Source organism: Macaca fascicularis, chromosome 2 (genome assembly GCF_037993035.2).
Source record: "Macaca fascicularis isolate 582-1 chromosome 2, T2T-MFA8v1.1".
NCBI classification, from domain to species: Eukaryota; Metazoa; Chordata; class Mammalia; order Primates; family Cercopithecidae; genus Macaca; species Macaca fascicularis.
Window position 1 is genome coordinate 81,610,085 of NC_088376.1, and position 20,578 is coordinate 81,630,662.

At 35.2% G+C, this 20,578-nt stretch overlaps 1 protein-coding gene across 50 annotated transcripts in view; it reads right to left on the bottom strand.

Annotated features, from left to right (window-relative positions):
- Positions 1 to 20,578, bottom strand: part of PHC3 (polyhomeotic homolog 3) — a 94,318-nt gene that overhangs the window by 11,062 nt on the left and 62,678 nt on the right. For 23 of the 50 annotated variants that reach the window (XR_012430837.1, XR_012430830.1, XR_006696151.2 and 20 more), the window contains 5 exons: positions 19,222 to 19,472; positions 15,091 to 15,250; positions 8,470 to 8,584; positions 4,456 to 4,588; positions 4,133 to 4,364 (listed from right to left, as the gene is read on the bottom strand). Coding sequence is in view for 18 of the 50 variants with exons in the window: in XM_005546357.4 (XP_005546414.1) it covers positions 4,133 to 4,364; positions 4,456 to 4,588; positions 8,470 to 8,584; positions 15,091 to 15,250; positions 19,222 to 19,472 (891 nt within the window). In the remaining 32 variants the exon portion in view is untranslated. Of the gene's footprint in view, positions 1 to 559; positions 691 to 3,830; positions 3,960 to 4,132; positions 4,365 to 4,455; positions 4,589 to 8,469; positions 8,585 to 15,090; positions 15,251 to 19,221; positions 19,473 to 20,578 lie in introns of all 50 variants that reach the window. The other 27 variants (XR_012430834.1, XR_012430831.1, XR_012430846.1 and 24 more) reach the window with 5 other exon arrangements.

The following is a 20,578-nucleotide window of genomic DNA, read 5'->3' on the forward strand; positions in this document are numbered from 1 at the left end:
AGCCGAGTTCGCGCCACTGCACTCCAGCCTGGGCGACAGAGCAAAGACTCCGTCTCAAAAAAAAAAAAAAAAAAAGAAAAAGATAATGAAAAATGAAAATAGTTACATTACACTTTTGGATGCCACAATTTTGCTAGTTCAATTATCCTTTCTACTTGCAAATGTATCATCCTCTTGTCTATGTAAGATTATGTCTTACAACCCAGCACAAAACACAAAGCATTATAGGTACTGAATACATAATATTTGTCAATAAGGACTGAATTAGTAAATATACAATAAACAAAAATATAATCTGCTACAGAAGAGCTATCTGTAAGAGTAATACAAACATTTTTTCCTGTGTACAGCTGTGTGTCCATTTTTTCTCTTGCTTTTTTCTCATGTCCTCTGTTAGTTGTATCTTTACCGTTTCCTATATAACAACTAGCTTTTCCATTTCTATTTTAATAATTTCTCAGACTTTGAAAAATTCATATTTCAATATCCTCTACAAAATTTTTATGTTTTTGCCCATTTATCTTATAAAAGAAACTATAGTTGAAATGGGATTACTCACCATAGAAAAGCCCCTTTTCTTTTCCCAGAGGTAGCTCAACAAAACTGGGCAGACAAAACTGACTAATCTTGCATCTAGTTGTGACTTCATCCTTCTTTTTATGAAAGAACTAATGTTCTTCTCTCTTCAGTCTTACTTACAAGAACACAGGAAAGAAAAGAAGAGAGAGAAAGATAGGGTGGGACTTACTTAGATTCAGAAAACAGGAGCAATGAGAAGTAATGAGAACTATAAGAGCTACATTTGGGAATAGAAACAAGGAGTTCTCCATGAGGAAAATATGTAGCACATTCCTGTTCCTCTATATTGTGAGATTCCTCCTCACATATCCTCTTGTAGGTGGACAGTAAATGTATTAGCAAAATAATAAAGAACAAAAAGTGTTTTGGGAATTAGCATGATCAAATAGGAATGCATTTTAGATCACAACTTTCTTAAGCTAACCACAAAAAAAGAGTAGTTACATCAGTATAGAAATAAAAAAATAAAGTGACTTAGAAAAACTGGAAGCAAGTATGCTTCCAGAAACTCATTACAGAAAAATATATTTTAAAAACAGTTTTAAGTGCTCAAGGTATACTGAGATAAAGTTCTGAGTTTCTGACATTAACATCTATTTTGGTAAAATGCCTGGATCCCAGGGATGTGTACAAAACAAACACCAGCTGACACTGAGCTAGCCAGTCAGCTGAGCTAGCTTCACCTCACCAGAAGCAAGAGCAGTGCAGCTGTCAGTACCGGCAAGGACTTCTGCACATGGGTCCCAACTGACCTTGCAAGTGTCTGGCATCACTTCTCCGGCTAAACTCAAAACAAAACACCCTGCACAAAAATTGACCACAGTAAGGTTGGTGAAAACGTATCACGTGCCACTCAATACTACAGAATAAACAAGTCCCAATACTGATATTACAAAAACTAGTAAATAGTCATGTTTTTAAAATGATTCCTAGTTTATATGCCTACAGAAAAATCAAATCTACTGTGGATTCACACTTCAATAAATAGAGGACAAACTGATCTCTGCAAAAGGCAGTTCACCATAGCAAGGAAGGGTTAAAGAAGATAACCTGCAGTAAATTGAAAATAAGAATTGTTCCCGTAGATAACTTTTTAATGCAGAAAAAATTAGAAGGTAATTTTTCATTCTGATAACAGCTCTGAGATTCTGGTCTGCTGCATACAAGCTCTAACATAGTCTGAACAGGATGGTTAACAAGATGATATACAAAGAGAAGAGAAAACTGGAGGAGTAAATATAAATGCCCTGATTAAAGAGGGAAGGAAGCCTATCTCAACTGGAAAGAAACAAAATACAAAAGAGATTACAAAATTTACAAGTTTGTTCATTCTATGAGAAAAGCTTGGGAGTAGACTACTCAGGGAAAACAAACAGCACTGAATGAGAGCTAAAAAACAAAGCTCAAAACGATATTTACAAAGTCCAGAGAAGCAGAAAGAAATGATCATTAAGGCATTTTCTGGTATGAGATTAAACTATAGGCATTACGCAGAGAAAACTTTAAGAAAGGTGATATAACTAATCACACAAATAAGCTTATTATTTGGCCTGTCAAAGCAGTTTGGAAACACTCCCATTTCGTAAGTAAAGAGAAGAGTCATATTAACCAGACTCTAAAACAGTAATAAGCAATTCTAAATTATATAATAGCTGTGTCCTTTTTATGACATATAATGTTTTCTAAATACCTAGCAACAAAATTAAGTGTCTAGATGAGCTCTGTAAGACAAGCATTTTAGGTTATAAGAAATATTAAATTTTATGTTTTTTTGTTTAACTCAAATGAAGCAAGAATGAGACAAAGGAATTTGCCTTCGTTCTAGTGAAGTAGCCACATGGCAAATGGATGCTGGGGAAAATTAGCTGAAATAAAAAAAGAAGCGAAAGAAGAATCAGCAGTATCTATTATTTGTTAATTATTTGGGCAACTACTTTCCTCAGGATAGAAACCAATTCTCTTCTACAAAGGAAAAGAAAAACTTCCCCCAAATGAAAAATCAGGCTCACAAACAGATCATGTGGCCCACTTGGAAGAGTGAGACTACTTCTGAAGATGACAGAACCAAAGCCCAGCCCCAGGCATCCATATAGATTCCAAAGTTAATTCTCAAGATAGCTATACTGGTCAAAAACTAAAATTGGTTTCCTTACTTACTAAAACCACAACCAATAAAGACTCAGTATCTTCTAAATACATCCAGTTTAAAACAGATTCTAAATCCACATGGTCAGCAATTAATTCACACCTAAGTTTTTGTGGGCACATACACATTTAAAAATCTTCCCATAGAGTATCTCTACTTTTAAACAATTCCATCTTTCTTTAGAAGCGGCCATATTTTTTTAAACTTAGCATTTCTAAAACAAGCTATTGATAAACTAATTTAACAAAATCTCACAGAATTCTGTATATGAAGTAAAGTGAGTGACAGATTCTTTATCATTTCTAAGTATATTTTCTTGTATAGCATGTTAGCTCTAAGTATGCTTCTAAGACCTTAGCTGCCATCAGAGAAAGACTAATTAGCAACATAGCTAATTAATTAGCTTATTAAACTGTAAAAAGTTAGTAGACAAGTTCAAACAGAATGTATTCTTCTAGAAAGCTTGTATCAAGAGAAATGATATGATTCGTAATAAAACCAAAAGGAAATAAATTTTTTGTTTTAGTCTCCTCATTTTCCATATGCATAAGGCCAAAGTGAATGACAAGATTTACTGATTAAAAAAATATATATATACATATATATATATAGTCTTAACATATATAACTAGTGTGGGTCTCATCATGAGCAAAGGTGCAGCTGTCTTTAGTAGCCAGCCCCTTGGAGAAAGTGGGTATAAAAGATTATTGTCGTTTTAAGGAAAAAAGAGACTTAAGGTGATGGAAAGAGTATCAAAATGAGAGAACAGGAAAACATAAATAAGAAAGTTACCCTCAATATTAGAATGAATACAACTGAATTTCAGCTCTCTATTTGAAAAATAAAATTTCAGAAAGGCTCTTGATGTTTATTTATTGAAAAGAAAGAATGTACCTTCTTTTAAAGAACTAGCTTGATTTTTTTCAAAGAAACCAAAATTTTAACATATTTTAAAAGGTTCTGATTAGCTTTCAAAAATGTTAAAAAAAAAAAAAGTCTCTCTTACTTCATTTTTAAAAAGGTTAAATTAGGAAATAAGGAGGAATAGAATAGAAAAATAGAAGAGCAGAAAGGAAGAAGTGTCTGATTCAATCTCTCTACTGACCTCTCGAGAGAAATCAGACTGAAGAGAAGAAAGCACCTTTAATATCTTCACCGGCTGAGGTGTCACAGCAGAAGCAGGACTAGTCAGTTTTTATCGACTTGGGGGGGTATGAGAAAATACCCAGTAGTGCTGAGGGAATAAGCAAGAGGAAACAGATCATATTTCAATAACAAATGCCATTTAATTTATACATATACACAGTACTTCTCTAGCCCTTTTGCGAAAAAGGTGTGGATGTATCTAACATTGCTGTGTGTGAATGCACAAGAAAAATATTAAGGCCAAAGTGATGAATTACATACCAGGCAAAGAATGTATGAAGGCCCAGACATCATCAACTGTCCATATAGATGGCTCTGTTTGTGCAACTGGTAGCAAGTCACTGTTCTCAGGCATTTTCCGAATTCTCACATCCCGAAGCTCACGTTCTCTTTCCCGCTCACTCTGCCTGCGTAGACGAGTTGTCATAGCAGAGGGCACAGAATCTTCATGAGAAGCCAAGTCTTCTTCTGCAGATGGATAAGTAATTGGAAGCTGGAAAATGTAGTACAAGCAAAATACAGCATTGCACTTTCCTTGCATTTCTGAAAAGGGTATTTTACATTGAAGCAAGGTTTATACAGACCTGCCTAAGCATATGTTCTCTTGCTGCCCCATCAGGGCCACTTGGACGACGGCCACGATGCCCAAGACTTTGATTATCAGGCTTACGATTCCAACGACTAAGTGCAAATTTTTTAGAACAGCTAACATTGTACCTAAGAAATTCAAGTAAGAAAAAATACTTAATGATATATGGGACAATGCATTTAGTATTTAATTGTGACTTTAAAGTGCAACTGTGAATACATCATTAATGAACGTAAGACCTCATAAAATAACTATACTGTTCAATGGATTTACTTATGCTAAAGGTCAAAAAACGGGCTCTGTGTATATCATAATATATCTCTCAGTATAATACTGGACATCTACAACAAGGTATTGTGTTTTTTCCTGATTACAGCATGACAGTGGGAAACTTCCTGCAAAACACAGAGGATAACCAATTTTCACAGCAGCAAAAAAAAAAAAAGGAAGCTTCCAAAAGAAAAAGTTATGTAGTATCTAAATGTTTATTCAAACTGATTTTTCTAAGTAATAACTTCCAAAGAGACATTAATTTTTAAAAGTTTAATATACCAGGGAGAGGATCTCAAGCAGCTAAGAAAAGATTTTTCAAATATTATTAAATCAAAGAATGAAAATGTAAAGTGGAGACTTTCAAGTTATACAAGGAATTCATTGCTCTCACTATTCAGAAAATTTCGAAGTACATAACTCTTTAAAGAAAGATTTTCTTTTATCAAAATAGACCGCCTAATATTTTTGAACATAGACCTTTATAAGACATGATGACAGTTTAAAAGAATCCTATGTCTTTTAATGGATCCTAAAGCCCTGGAACGAGGACTGGCAAACTTTTTCTACGAAGGACCAGATGGTAAATATTTTAAGTTTCACAGGCCATACAAGTTTCTGTCACAACTACCCACCTCTGCCATTATAGTGTGAAAGCAGCCATTGAAAATATTGGGCCAGGCACGGTGGCTCACACCTGTAATCCCAGCACTTTGGGAGGCCAAGGTGGGTGGATTACTTGAGCTCCAGAGTTCAAGACCAATAAATGGCAAGACCAGTTTAAGGCCAACACGGTGAAAACCCATCTCTACCAAAAATACAAAAACTAGCCAGGTGTGCTTGCACACACCTGTAGTACCAGCTACTTAGAAGGCTAAGGTGGGTGGATGGCTTGAGCCCAGGAGGCCAAGGTTGTAGTGACCTGTGATAGCGCCACTGCACCCAGCATAGGTGACAGAGCCAGACCCTAACTCAAAACAATAAAACTAAATTTAAAAAATAAAAAATAAATAGAAAATATTGAACGAGCATGGTTGTGTTCTAGTAAAACTTTCAGTAACAATAATGGTAAAATTTGAATTCCACATAATTTTCATGTATCACAAAATATTATTTTGATTTTTTTTCCCAACAAACTAAAAATTTCAAAATCATCCTTAGCTCACGAGTCCATACAAAAAAATGAACAATGGGAAAGACTTGGCCTGGGTGAGTTTGCCAACCTTTCCCCCTAGAAAGAAGAGTGAGAAGAAATGATCTAAGAAACAAATTTCTGAAAAGCTATGCAAAGGCTAGGAAAAATATATGCAGTTTCATTTTTACATCTATGAAACTGCCTTTGTAACTTATTTTCAAAAATCTGTTTTGTAGAGATGGGGGTCTCATTATGTTGCCCAGGCTGGTCTCAAACTCCTGGGCTCAAGCAATCTTCCCACCTCAGCCTCCCAAAGTGCTGGGATTACAGGCATGTGGCACCACACCCAGCCTTCAAAATTCTTTTGCTTCAAGAAAGTTACAAGAATAAATCCCAATTAACTTTGCTATTGCTAACTATTCTAGAACCAGTATGCTGACACCACAACAAATTCTCCTCACCTACATTTTATAAAGATATCAAGAGGTGGAAATAAAAAGTACTATGATAATGAATATGCTATTTTTCCCATAAAAATATAAGTATCTTGATAGCCAATTCATTTTACCCTAAAACAATTCAAGATCCTGCTGTGTTCATAATGTGCTCATTTGTGGGCTCAGCAATGTAGGTTTCTGATTTCCATTTATACCAACTGACAAAATTTCTTTATCCGTTAAGAAAAGCAGAAAAGAGAGGCTAGCTTTATACTTGATATTTTGTCCCTAAATATTTAGCTTTCCAAGACAGCTAGGCAGACATGTAAATGGCAATGGTTCTTCCCCGACCTAATCTACCCTCTCTCATCCATATTTCCCTATGTTAGGGCCCCTACCCTGCTAAAGAGGTTCATTGAAAGGATACTAATGTGACAACTCAGCATTCATCTCTGAGGGAAGACTGATGGCAGCATTAAGTGTCCTCAAATATTTTTAAATAGTTAAGAAGTTTAAAATATTCTGAAAGGGAGTCCTTTCCCCAAGTTTTCAGAGTTTTTAAATCACTCAGAATCAGATAACCATTGTTCTTTCTTGTAGTATATGCAAACTAGAAAATTCAAGTTTAAATATGAGTTACATAATTTGATTATTGGTTTATCAGTAACATCAAAGCATATTTGAAAAACAGACTGACAACCAAAACAATGAACCCAATTTTGGAGGAAAACACTTCTATTATTTAACTTAAGTTTTACTAAGTATATTTTGGAAATAACCCATACAAAATAAAATGTTCAAGAAAGAAATTCCTTGATGTATACAATTATATTAATTTTTTCATGAGGTTATAGTTATTTACTTTTTATGGATGCATAATAGATGTACATAGTTTTAGGGTATGTGTGATAATTTAATACATTCATATAATCAGAAAAGATCAAATCAGTGTGCTTGGGATATTCACACCTTAAACATTTGTCTTTTTTTCATGCTAGAACCATTTCAATTCTTCTCTTCTACCTATTTTGAAATACAGTACAAGCTATAGTCATCCTATTGAAGATCTTAAATCCTTTGAGAGAATAATTATCTTTTTGAACACAGAACCAATTTCAAAATAGTGTGCATACACTTCAACTTTAGTGGTAAGTATCTGTATTACTAGGATTTATTATTAGAATTAGGGTGGGGTTCTTTCTTAACATAAACCAAACTTGGGAATTATACGATTAATGAAGAGACTAAACATTTATTTTGTTATTAATACTATTTGTCAGCCAGGCGTGGTGGCTCACACATGTAATCCCAGCACTTTGGGAGGCCGAGGCAGGCGGATCACCTGAGGTTAGGAATTTGAGACCAGCCTGGCGAACATGGTGAAACCCCATCTCTACTAAAAATACAAAAATTAGCTGGGCATGGTGGCAGGTGCCTGTAATCCCAGCTACTCAGGAGGCTGAGGCAGGAGAATCTCTTGAAGCCAGGTGGTGGAGGTTGCAGTGAGCCGAGATTACACCACTGCACTCCAGCCTGGGCCACAGAGTGAGACGCTGTATTTAAAAAAAACAAAAAAACAAAAAAAACACTACTTATCTATAATAATGACTATTGAAAATACTAATTCAGAAAAGACAAGTATTTTGCTGTCTGATAATGTTAACAATGTGGGGAATTTACACAATAACTGTCCCATTAGAAATCTAAAATAGAAAGAATATGATTCAAACAAATGAAAACATTTTAAAACAACACAAAGTAAATCAAAGTATTTCAATAATGATAAAACAGCTGATAAAACAAATACTGGTTTTGACACTTTAAGGACTAGTATTATATAATATCCTGATCATTTCATTGGAGGGATTCTCCTAAATATATTCTTACCATCAGGAGATTACTACTTTAATATTAGATTATACTGTACAATTGATTTTAAGTATTATGAATATGTAATTTTTGCAAAGAAAAATCTAATAACTAAATACTAAGTGGCTCCAGATACTGCCTATTTGTATTATTCTTCTATATAATAATATCTAGGTTTCTTCTATAATATTACATATTAAAATATCTAGTTATCCTTGGTAAGCTATTCAAGGGTTTTTTGGTTTTGTTGCAATGGCTATTTATCTGTCCTTTGGGAAATTCAAGAGCATAGAAATACCTTTTGGCACATGACATAGTGCAGAATCGTTTTGACCGCAAAAATTCATTAGCATATCCCATTTTCCCACAGAATTCACACTTGAGCAACTCACTGTCCATTTCTTCTAATGTCTCTAAAAAAGAAGGAAACAAAGGAAAAAAAGGTTCCAAAAATTTAATTATGCAAATTTTCTTTTAATCTGTACTTTGGTTGGATACTGCTAGGAAACCAATGGCCCTTTAACTTTTCAATCCACAGCCACTCTCGCAGGGCAAAAGCCTTCAAAACACAACCACTGCTACTAATTCCCTCTTGCTTCTGCATAAAAATTATAAGGAATTTCTTTCTATATAAATAAGCATAACATTTTAAAAGGTTCACCTTGCTTACAATCCATCTAAAATGTATAAAAAATTTTATAAACACTGGGAGAGAAATGAAAGTGAATAACATAGGCACTACCCTCCAGAAGGAACACTTTCAAAAAGCTGAGTGTGGGATGTGAATTTTGATAAATTGCACTGTGGAGATACATAGCAGGGAACTCTTAATTCTAACTGGAGAGAATAAAGATGGCTTCAAAAGGTGAAATTTTGGTATGTCTGATTTTACAGGAGCATGTAAAATAATTAACTCTCTTGAAGATCTGCAGTATATGATAAAATATATAGAGATGTATATACAGGAGGCTGAGGCAGAAGAATCGTTTGAGACAAGGAGTTTGAGACCAGTGTGGGCAGCAAAGCAAGACCCCATCTCATTCACACATATATACACATACGTAAAATTCTTTAAAAATATGCATATATCTAATTATAAAACAGCTCCTTTTAGTTATATTGCATTAAAATAAAAATAACTAGGCTTAAAAATCACAGTTTCATAATTTCCAATCACTGATGCTTTTTTTCATCATGCTTTTTTTCAACTTAATGGGTGCTCCCTATTAACTTAGAATGTCCTTCTTCCACCCTACATATGTAACCATTTTCAGGCAATATCACAGAGCACAAAGAACCTTCCATCCTAAATCCTGGGGTACTCAGCAGGAGTCACCCATAAGCAAACAACTTAATCTTCATGAACCACAATTTTCTCATCTGTAAAATGGGGTTTATAATACATTTCCCAAAGAATTGAAGTGACAATTATATGTGTGCCCAAAAGGTAGTAGGCATTAAAAGTGATAGTTCCATTTCCTAATTTCCACATAAGAACTAAAAGGGTAGTATGACATGTAATAAGCGCTCGAGAAATACTTTAGTAAAACTTGTTAAATTCTTAAATCAACCACATTTTGCCATTTTCTTGTATCATCATAATTCCTTTGCCAAGTCATATAAAAAATGCAACAAAAGCATTTTACTAAAAAGCATTTTACTAAAAAGCATTTTACTTTTACTAACTAAACCTTTTAGCTGTGAACTCCATATGTGTGCTCTATGGTTACTCATTTAATAAAGACTAAGATAAATACAGGGATTCAGAAATGCAGACATGGGTGGCATGTATTCAGTAGGCTCCGGTACTTACATTATCCCAGTTTTACTGGGGAAGCAGATCGCAAAGTGCTAAATTAAGTGAAGTAGCAAGAACTACTAAAAAACAAACTGTGAATTAATATTTGACATTGGTGGGGCATCCAAATACATTATCCTGAATAATGAAATCATGACTGACAAGTGACCAGTTTAAGGAAATTCTCAGGACTACCTTCATAAGCAAAAGTCATCAATTTAGTAGCAATGAGGAATAAACAGTCTGAAAACAAGTAAATTAAAAATTGCTCCTTCCAATGACCTTTCAACGGCCCAGTCAGGAGATCCACCAACACATTCCCGAGACCTGACAACGTAATTCCCAGAGGTACTGTTTTAATTTTGTCATGCTTATAATCTGATCTTATTATAATCTGATCTGATTGAAAAGCCTGTAGGGAGATAGAACTTCTCACTCGACCACCACTGCCATTAGTTCCAGCCCTGAAAGAGTCCACTCCTCAAGGTTATTCCAGGAACAGGATATGCTAAAAGCTTTGTTTCAAAGATCTTCTGTTAAATCAACATATAACACCTGATAATAAATTAGAATACTTAATGAAGGAGGAGAAAATACCAAACAGAAATGGTTTACAGTTAATCCAACAAAGATAAGAGTATCAGTTTTATTTCTCATAAAGAAGTGAGGGACATTAACAGATTCAAAAATTCTTGTTCTAATGTTCAGTCATATTTTTAACAAATTTGGTAATATTACCAAGGTCACTCTTTTACATTTATGAATTTAAAAACTGCCAAAAATTTTTTTAAGAACTGCTGATTTAGCTAATAAAAATGGGATTCTATGGCAGAGACAACTGGTAATTCTCCAGCATCCACTCTTTGCTTTTCTCCCATAGTTACAAAACCCTACGAACACGGCCACCCAGATTAAAAACAAGTTTCTGCCCTATGTGTGGCTGATTTGTAACCAATGGCATATGACTGTAAATGCTCACAAATTCCAGGTGGTGCTCCTTCCCCCATCTCATTGGTTAGAATGTGATCATGAAGATCAGCCATCTTGGAAATAAAAGCAACATTCTATGGATGACAGAGACATAAGACCCTGGAGCTTGAGTGCCCAATACTAAGGAACTATCACATAAGCCCTGGACTGCTGATCTTTGGGTTATGTCAGAGAAAATTAAATTCTTATCTTCTTTAATAATATTATTCTGGATGTCTACTGAAGTGGCCAAACCTGCTTCCTAATCTAGATCCCCCATTTTGTGGCATGAGGGGAAGTTATTTTTTATTTCCCCCAAAGACCTGAAATCACATGAGGACAGCAGCAAAAAGAGGCAATGAGATGGAAATCATAATCAGTGTGATGATATACCAAGGAAGACCATAAGCTACTTTGATGAATCACAATCTACTGGTGGAGACTCTCGTTATAGAACCAGCCTAAAGAGAACCACAGTTTATCCTTTATATGCTTATCATGAGGTTTTTTATGTTGAAACTATATGTACCACTAAAAGCAAAGCCACTAAATAAGTGACCTCACCATTTTACACTATAGTACTTCCTATAAACACTTAAGTACATAGTAATAGAAACATGAAAATTATAAAATTACCTTGGGAAATTAAATTAGAAAGTATTTAAAATTTTAGCACGTTTTATATAAATATTTCTCCTGTATGAAATATATTATCTCTACATCTTCCTTTCCTTACTCTGATATCATATCCTGCTGAACTACCCACTTGCCTTGAGAACATCAGTCCTTTCCTTCCTTTTCCCACCATGACTATATGTGTCAATTACATGCAAAACTTACACATACATTCTACAGATGGCCAACAAAGTTTCCAAAAACACTCCTTTATTCATATCACCTGCCTAAAAATCTTCAGTAACCATCCGCCCAGCTTCAAACCATCCACCTAACTTCAAACTTGCTTTCTAATATCCAAGGTTCTCCAGAAACTGACTCTGCCAGTCATAATTTCCACTACTCCTCTAATTCAACCCTTTACTCTTCACTGCCCTCTCTTAAAGTTACCTAGCACTTACACATTCTTCATGCACTTACTCTTAGTGTTCTAATCTGAAATGTTGTTTATCTTAAATCTATGCATTAAATCTATGACCCAGCTCAAATCTCATTTTTATTGGAAACCCACCAAACTGGGAATAATCTTAGCCAGTTTTAAAGTTCTAAATTCTTCCTGTCTATATAATTTAGTGTAAATATACCATCTGTAGCTCCTTCATTACCTTTCTGTATGGAGATTCCCTAGATCCCTAGTTCCAAACTACATGAAAAGCTCATGGAGGGAAAGTGGATTGTATTTTACTTCTTTATGTATGTAAAGAATATATACATACATACATATATCTCTCATGTTCTAGAATAGTCTAACATGTACTACATGTCCATTATATTATAAACTGAGGATCATACTGTATGTGGTAAAGTTTCCTAAGCAGATTTCCATGTTCTTCCTATTGTGTACACGGGGTGGACACATTATAAATACTTTTTAGCCTAGAACTTTCATTTATATACATATTGTAGATATAGGCCAAGAAAAAAAGAATACCTACACATTTTTTTGTTACTTTTCACTTCACATGAGAAATGTTCTCAGATAAAATAGTATGTGTAATTAAAAGACAGTATTTGAGAATTAAATGAAATTAAATTCATAAAAACAAAAGGCACAATACAGACCTTATTTGGATCCTGATTTAACTAAATAACTATAAAAGGACTTAAAAAAATTAGGGAAATATGAATATGGGCCAGGTATTATATAACACCAAAGAATTACTATTTTGTTATGTGTGATATGGCATTATAAAGAAATGTGTATTATTTTGAGAGATACACACTGATACATGTACCAGTGACTACAATTTTCTTTAAAACAGAAAAGAAAAGAAAAGAGAAGAAAGAGAAAAGAGAGAGAAAAAAGGCAAGGGAAAAGGAAGGAAGAAGAACAGAGAAAAGAGGAGGGGGAGGGGAGGGGAGGGGAGAGAAGACAGTCGGGGTCAGGAATGGAGGACGGAAAACAAAATGAATGATGAAGCTAATGTTGCAAAATAATGTTGAAATTGGGTGATAATGTTGAGTCTGGGTGATTGGGGATTTATTATACAATTCTAATGAATGTTTTAAAGTTTTCATGGTTAACATTCTTTCAAATTAACACAAATCAAACTGAACTCAAGTAGTAAAAATCAAAATTTAAACTAGTATACTCTTTGCTGTTCAAATAAGAAGTAAAACGGTGATTAATGCGTTGCAACAGTTTATAAAGAACCAACAATGTCAGAGGTGTCATCCTTTTAAGTTAGAAAATCTGTGGTCAAAGACATATCTAGTTTGCTTACCAGCATGTTATATTGCTTGATTTAGCGAAGGCACATAGTATAGGCTCAATAAATATTTGTAAAGTGAATAAATTAATTTTAATGAAATATACTAATACATTGATGATAATTACTTAAGACACAAGTGTTAATTCACTACTACAAGGCCTTGACTATTCTAAATGCTACTGCATTAAATTGAACTCTGTCACCTGAAGGGTCATGATCAAAATTAAGAGGAATAGTCTCATGAAGATGCTCCTGTAGAATATGGCAATTCAGAAATCTCACCCCAAAAAAACAGTAAAAACTTAGCTGCTTTTAAATAGCAAATTCAAAGTATAAAATATCATTTTCATTTTTTTTGTTTGCTTTCCTTCAGTCATTTTGGATACCACTTGAACTTCTATTCATTTTATTTTATTTTATTTATGTTTTGAGACAGAGTCTTGCTCTGTCACCAGACCGGAATGCAGTGGCACAATTTCGGCTCACTGCAACCTCCAACTCCCTGGTTCAAGCGATTCTCCTGCCTCAGTCTCCAAAGCAGCTGGGATTACAGGCGCACGCCACCACGCCCAGCTAATATATATATATATTTTTATATATTAAAACATATATATTTATATATCTATATATAGACATATATTTATATCTATATATAGACATATATTTATATATAAATATATATTTATATATCAATATATAAAAATATATAAATATATAAATATAATATATAATATATTTATATATTAAAATATATTATATAATATATATATTACATATTAAAATATATTTTATATATATATATTTTTAGTAGAGATGGGGTTTCACCATGTTGGCCAAGATGGTCTTGATCTCCTGACCTTGTGATCCGCCCGCCTCAGCCTCCCAAAGTGCTGGGATTACAGACATGAGCCACCGTGCCTGGCCTTTTTTTCTTTTCTTTTTTTTTTTTTGAGATGGAGTCTTGCTCTGTCACCCAGACTGGAGTGCAGCAGTGCAATCTCAGCTCACTGCAACCTCTGCCGCCGGGATTCAAGCAATCCTCCTGCCTCAGCCTTCCAAGTAGCTGGTATTACAGGTGCATGCCACTACACCCGGCTAATTTTTGTATTTTTAGTAGAGACAGCATTTCACCATGTTGGTCAGGCTTGTCTCAAACTCCTAACCTCAAGTGATCTGCCTGCCTCAGTCTCCCGAAGTGTTGGGATTACAGGCATGAGCCACCGTCCCTGGCCTTATTTCATTCTTTATTAGAATAAAGTCTAAATAAAAAAGGAGTTTCCTCACTGAACAAATGTAATCGCCTCTTGAATGAAGAATATATACTTAATATAATTACAATATCCACCTGATGTCAAACATCAGAATGCTCTGAAACAAAACAACCCCAGAGGCTCTAAAATTTTAAGCAAACTCAGTAAAATACTCATTTGTTACTTAAGTCTGCTTTAAAAAAGAAAGAAAATTGATTGTATTGATACTAAAATTCTGAGTTGCCTTCTCTCACATATGATGAAACTTTTCCCACCTACACTCCTTCAAAAGTCAAACTGACATTGAAGAAATTAGCACTAATCTTGCTATTTTGGCTATGTGACCATTGAGAGTCTGATTAGCTTTCCCATTATTTTAGTCAAATGGTGCATTATATGAGAATAAAAGTTGAATACTTCCAGTGAAATTCTGTACAGAATAAAAATCTACATCCTGTTTTAAGCAGTAAAAGTCAAAGTTAAATTAAAGGGTGTCTTAAGTGAAACCCACAAACCTTCAGCAATCATATCTTCCATTTCTGTGTCAGATGAATTATCTGCGTGTTTTGTATTATTCTGTAGCTCTGGCTGAACACACACTGAATTTATTGCCTGATTATCCAAAAGAGGCCGTTTTTTCACAGGTTGTTCTATTAGCAAAGATGAACGACTCACCTTTAAAAAAGGAGAAACAAAAACATGAAACAATCTCTAAAAAGACATTCAGAAATAACTTGGTTTAAAAAACTCTTGAAATGAAACCTATTTGTGATAATTTACTAGTTCAACTCATCAGATCCATTTATTAAGTGCTTTATTCCTTGGGAAAAGGTGACGCAGTCTGGACCTGAATGGTTTATTTCTGGTCACCAGCAGTACAGCTGCTTCAAAGTCTCTGTTAAATGGAACCTGCTGTCTGAGTTTAGGCAAGTAGTTTTTGGAAAACAAAATCTTAAAATTCAGCAATTCCTTATCTTCAGAATTAATACTAATCATCCAGTTATCCTGCACTGTGAATATTTTGGTAGCTCAATCCAACACTGAAAAACAAAGGCAGTAACTGTCAGTATATTTAGGAGTTGGGTTTTTTTTTTAAACTTTAAAAAGTCTACTCAAGCAATTCTCTCTCAAGTTCTTTGTGGAGACTAATTTTTTTCTTCATAAATTTAAGGTTTTCTTTTTCTTTCTTTCTATTTTTTGGAAACGAAGTTTTGCTCTTGTTGCAACGGTGCGATCTTGGCTCACCACAATCTCCACCTCCCGGGTTCAAGCGATTCTCCTATCTCGGCCTCCAAAGCAGCTGGGTTTACAGGCATGTGCCACCACCCCTGGCTTATTTTGTATTTTTAGTAGAGACGGGGTTTCTTCATGTTGGTCAGGCTGATCTCAAACTCCCAACCTCAGGTGATCCGCCTGCCTCAGCCTCCCAAAATGCTGGGATTACAGGCGTGAGCCACCGTGCCCAGCCAATTTTAGTGTTTTCCATATGAATGCAAGACAAAGAAAAGACCATCAGTAAATTTTGATTTGCCAGTATCCTCAACTAATTAAGATTTTTCATGCACAAAGCTTCTAAGAAAACTAAAATTCAAAGTGTTTAGGTGATTTGCTTACAAAAATAGAATGAGGACTAGATTTCAAGTCTTCTGAATCCTAGTTTAGCAACTTAATCCACTATAATCACAAAGGAAATGGAAAATCTTCAAATATTAACAAATTAACATCAAAATATTCACTTATATTCAGTATACTTGGTTAACTCAGGAATACTACTTATTTTAGAAATACTTTCAACAAAAACAACTCAGACCAAATATATTCATTGATTCACTGGTGAGCCCTCAGCTAATTTAAAAAACAGAATGACTAGAATATCTTATTCCTCAAGAATGCTGGTTAAATCTCCAATATCTGCCACATATGGGGAACAACAGCTTATTGGATAGAAATTTTTACATTTAACCTTAGAGTATAATCACTCACAAACTTTTTAAAAATTTTGTTCATGTCAGTTAGATATTTAATATGCCTCAAGTGAAATTAAAATTCATTAAAGTTATTGCTTAAAGAAAAACTCATATTCAATGCTACTAAGGGCATACACTTCTCACAGATGAATAAATTTAAATTATTTTTCCAAAAAATAATTCAGCAATTCATATCAAGTCTTATGAATATCTATGTAATAACTCTATTTCTAAAAATTCATACTAAGAAACTTATTTAAAATGTGTATGATTTATATACAGATATTCCCTTCAGAACTATTTGAACAGTGAAAAAATGGAAACCTAATGTCCAACAATAATGGAAAGATTACATGGATGTTCATAAAGTGAAATTTTATGTAACCTTTCAAAATGTTTCCAATACTATTAATAATATGAGAAAATAAATACTCAAATTTCCTCAGTGAAAGAACTGTATGTACAATAATAATCTTGACTGTATGTATATATAACATCTATACATTATATATACAAACACATATACATTAATACCGCAATATGTATATGTGTATATATACCACATAGGTATTGTGTATATATGTACATATACATACTGTGGTATTAATGTGTACTGTGGTATATATACACATAAACATATTGTGGTATTAATGGGGATCATTTGCCCTGTACATTTCCCAAATTTTCCATTTAGAACATGTATTAGTTTTGTAATGTGAAAAACAAAAGTTATGGCTCTCACTAGTGGTAACAGATAATAATGGCTATGGCTATGAAGTGCCAAGTACCATAGGGAATAATTTATGCACATTTAGTTCTCTCGACAACCATAAGAGCAAAGCACCATCTCCGTCTGACGAATAAGCAAACTAAAGATCAGAAAGTTTGAATGACTTAACAAGTTACATGGTCAGAATGGAGCAGACGGGAAAAAAGACTGTTCCTCCATCCACTGTATGAGAATTGTTATCGGAAATCCAAGTTTCACACACACACACACACACACACACACACACACACACACACACACACACACACAGAGGAAACTGAACACAAAAACAACTGACTGGGTAGCTATCTACCATAATGCAAGACTGTCACCCATGAATCTGAAAATCCAGATGACTCAAAATGCCTTCAAAAAATTTTCATATTTTTTATATCTGCCTGTCTTTGATATATTTTCCAAGGAAAAATGTTTATCTCTAGATATTAGCATACAACTTATGTACAGCTTAGCCTCAAGTTGTAAGACCTGTAGTGATAGAGCACCTTCATTCTGAGTGGAACATTTTAAAGCATTTGAAAAATATGATTGAAGGCTAAAATTTAGGAATAACGAGAAAATATATTGGCTAATTACAAACCATCAATTGGGTAACTTCAGCTGTAACTTCAGATGATTTAAAATAATACACTTTATGGCCAGGTGCAGTGGGTCACGCCTGTAATCACAGCACTTTGGGAGGCTGAGGCAGTAGATCACTTGAGGCCAGGAGTTTGAGACCAGCCTCGTCAACATGGTGAAAGCCCCTCTTCTGTACCAAAAATACAAAAACTGGCCAGGCATGGTGGTGCACGCCTGTAGTCCCAGCTACTCACGTAGCTAAGGCATGAGAATCACCTGAACCCGGGAGGCGAAGGTTGCAGTGAACTGAGATAGTGCCACTGCACTCCAGCCTGGGTGTCAGAGCGAGACTCTGTCTCAAAAACATAAATAAATAAATAAAAATAAAAATAGTAGTACACTTCAGCTGTCGTTTCAGTTTCCTTAAAAAGAAAAAATAGGCTGAGCGCCACGCCATGGCTCACACCTGTAATCCCAGCATTTTGGGACCTCAGGAGTTCAAAACCAGCCTGGGCAACATAGCAAGTCCTTGTCTCTACAAAAAAATACAAAAATTAGTGGGGCACGGTAGAACACACCTGCAGTCTCAGCTACTCAGTTGGCTGAGGTGGAAGAATCAATTGAGACCCAGGGGTCAAGGTAACAGTGAGCCATTATCATACCACTGCACTATAGCCTAGGCAACAGAGCAAGATCCTGTCTAAAAAAAAAAAAAGAAAAAATAGAAAAGTTTATTTCACTGGATAAACTTCCAACTACCTTTCTCTAAAAATTATAAAAATGCCGGGCGCGGTGGCTCAAGCCTGTAATCCCAGCACTTTGGGAGGCCGAGACGGGCGGATCACGAGGTCAGGAGATCAAGACCATCCTGGCTAACATGGTGAAACCCCGTCTCTACTAAAAAATACAAAAAACTAGCCGGGCGAGGTGGCGGGTGCCTGTAGTCCCAGCTACTCGGGAGGCTGAGGCAGGAGAATGGTGTAAACCCAGGAGGCGGAGCTTGCAGTGAGCTGAGATCCGGCCACTGCACTCCAGCCTGGGCGACAGAGCGAGACTCCGTCTCAAAAAAAAAAAAAAAAAAAAAAAAAAAAATTCTAAAAATGTGTCCTGAAATTTTTTTCCCTTAGTTGATGCATCTAAACTTAGCTGGCATAAAATTCTACATAAACATTTGGAAATAAAGGAAGTAAAAAGAGAGATAAATGCTAGATTAAAATGGACAACTTTCGTGAAATAAAATTACAAGTTTTTTATTAGAGAATAGTAATATATAATTTTTAAAATAATGTTATATAAATTATAAACACACACAAAATATGCTTGCTACTTACAGGAAATGGCTCCAATCCTTCCTGAATCACAAAGCCTTCAATAACATGGGTTAGGATCTGTGGTTTCACAATAGCCTGTGGAGGTTTATTCTCTATACTGGGAATGCTACTATGCATAGATGTACTGTTACTCCTTGTGGTGGCAGCTGGAAGTAACAATGGAGGTGGTGGAACAGAAACATGTGAGGGATCTGATGGAGATTTAATTACTGAAGCACTGACTGATGCCACAGCAGGTAATTCCACTTGCTCTGAAAAAAAAAAAAAAAGTCATTTAAAAATTTTTTAGCATTTTGCCCAAGCAAATGAAAGAGAATTCAAGAATAAATAATAACAATAGTTAATATCTGATACTTTCAAAAACTGTTCTAAGAACCTTAAGACCTCATTTAATCTGTATAATAATCTTCTGAGGTAGAAGCTACTATTATTTCCACTTTATAGAAGAGGGTAACATGCTCAAAGTTATTCAAACCTTTGTTTAACAAATTGGGCCGGGCACAATGGCTCACGCTTGTAATGCCAGGACTTTGAGAGGCCGAGGTGGGTGGATCACCTGAGGTCAGGAGTTCGACACTAGCCTGGCCAACAGGGTGAAACCCCATTTCTACCAAAAAAAAAATCAGCAGGGCATGGTGGTGCATGCCTGTAATCCCAGCTACTTGGGAGGCCGAGACAGGAAAATCGCTTGAACTCAGCTGTAATCCCAGTTACTTGGGAGGCGGAGGCTGCAGTGAGCCGAGACTATGCCACTGCACTCCAGCCTAAGCGATAAGAGTTGAAACTCTGTCTCAAAAAAAAAAAAAAAAAAAAAAATTGTTCTCATGAGACATGAAACTGTTTCAAGATATAAACTTACGAATAATTTATACTAAAATGGTTGCTTGGTTTTGTTTTGATGTTTTTTAATTTTAAGCTATTAAATCCCCTAGGTTCCTATTTATATATTCCAAAGGGTATAGGTGGGCCAGTGGAGTACTTTGAAAGTATGCTTAAATGAAATGGGGTCATGAAATCTACAGAATAAGTAGATTTATTTATTTGTATTTTTTTGGGAGACCAGCTACATATCGCCCAAGCTGGAGTCCAACAGCATGATCAAGGCTCACTGCAGCCTCAACCTCCCAGGCTCAGGTGATTCTCCTACCTCTTGAGTAGCTGGGACCACAGGTGTGTGCCACCATGCCTGGATAATTTTTTTTTTTTTTTTGAGACGGAGTCTCGCTCTATCTGGTGTGCCGTGGCACAATCTCGGCTCACTGCAAGCTCCACCTCCCGGGTTCACACCATTCTCCTGCCTCAGCCTCCCGAGTAGCTGGGACTACAGGCGCCCGCCACCATGCCTGGCTAATTTTTT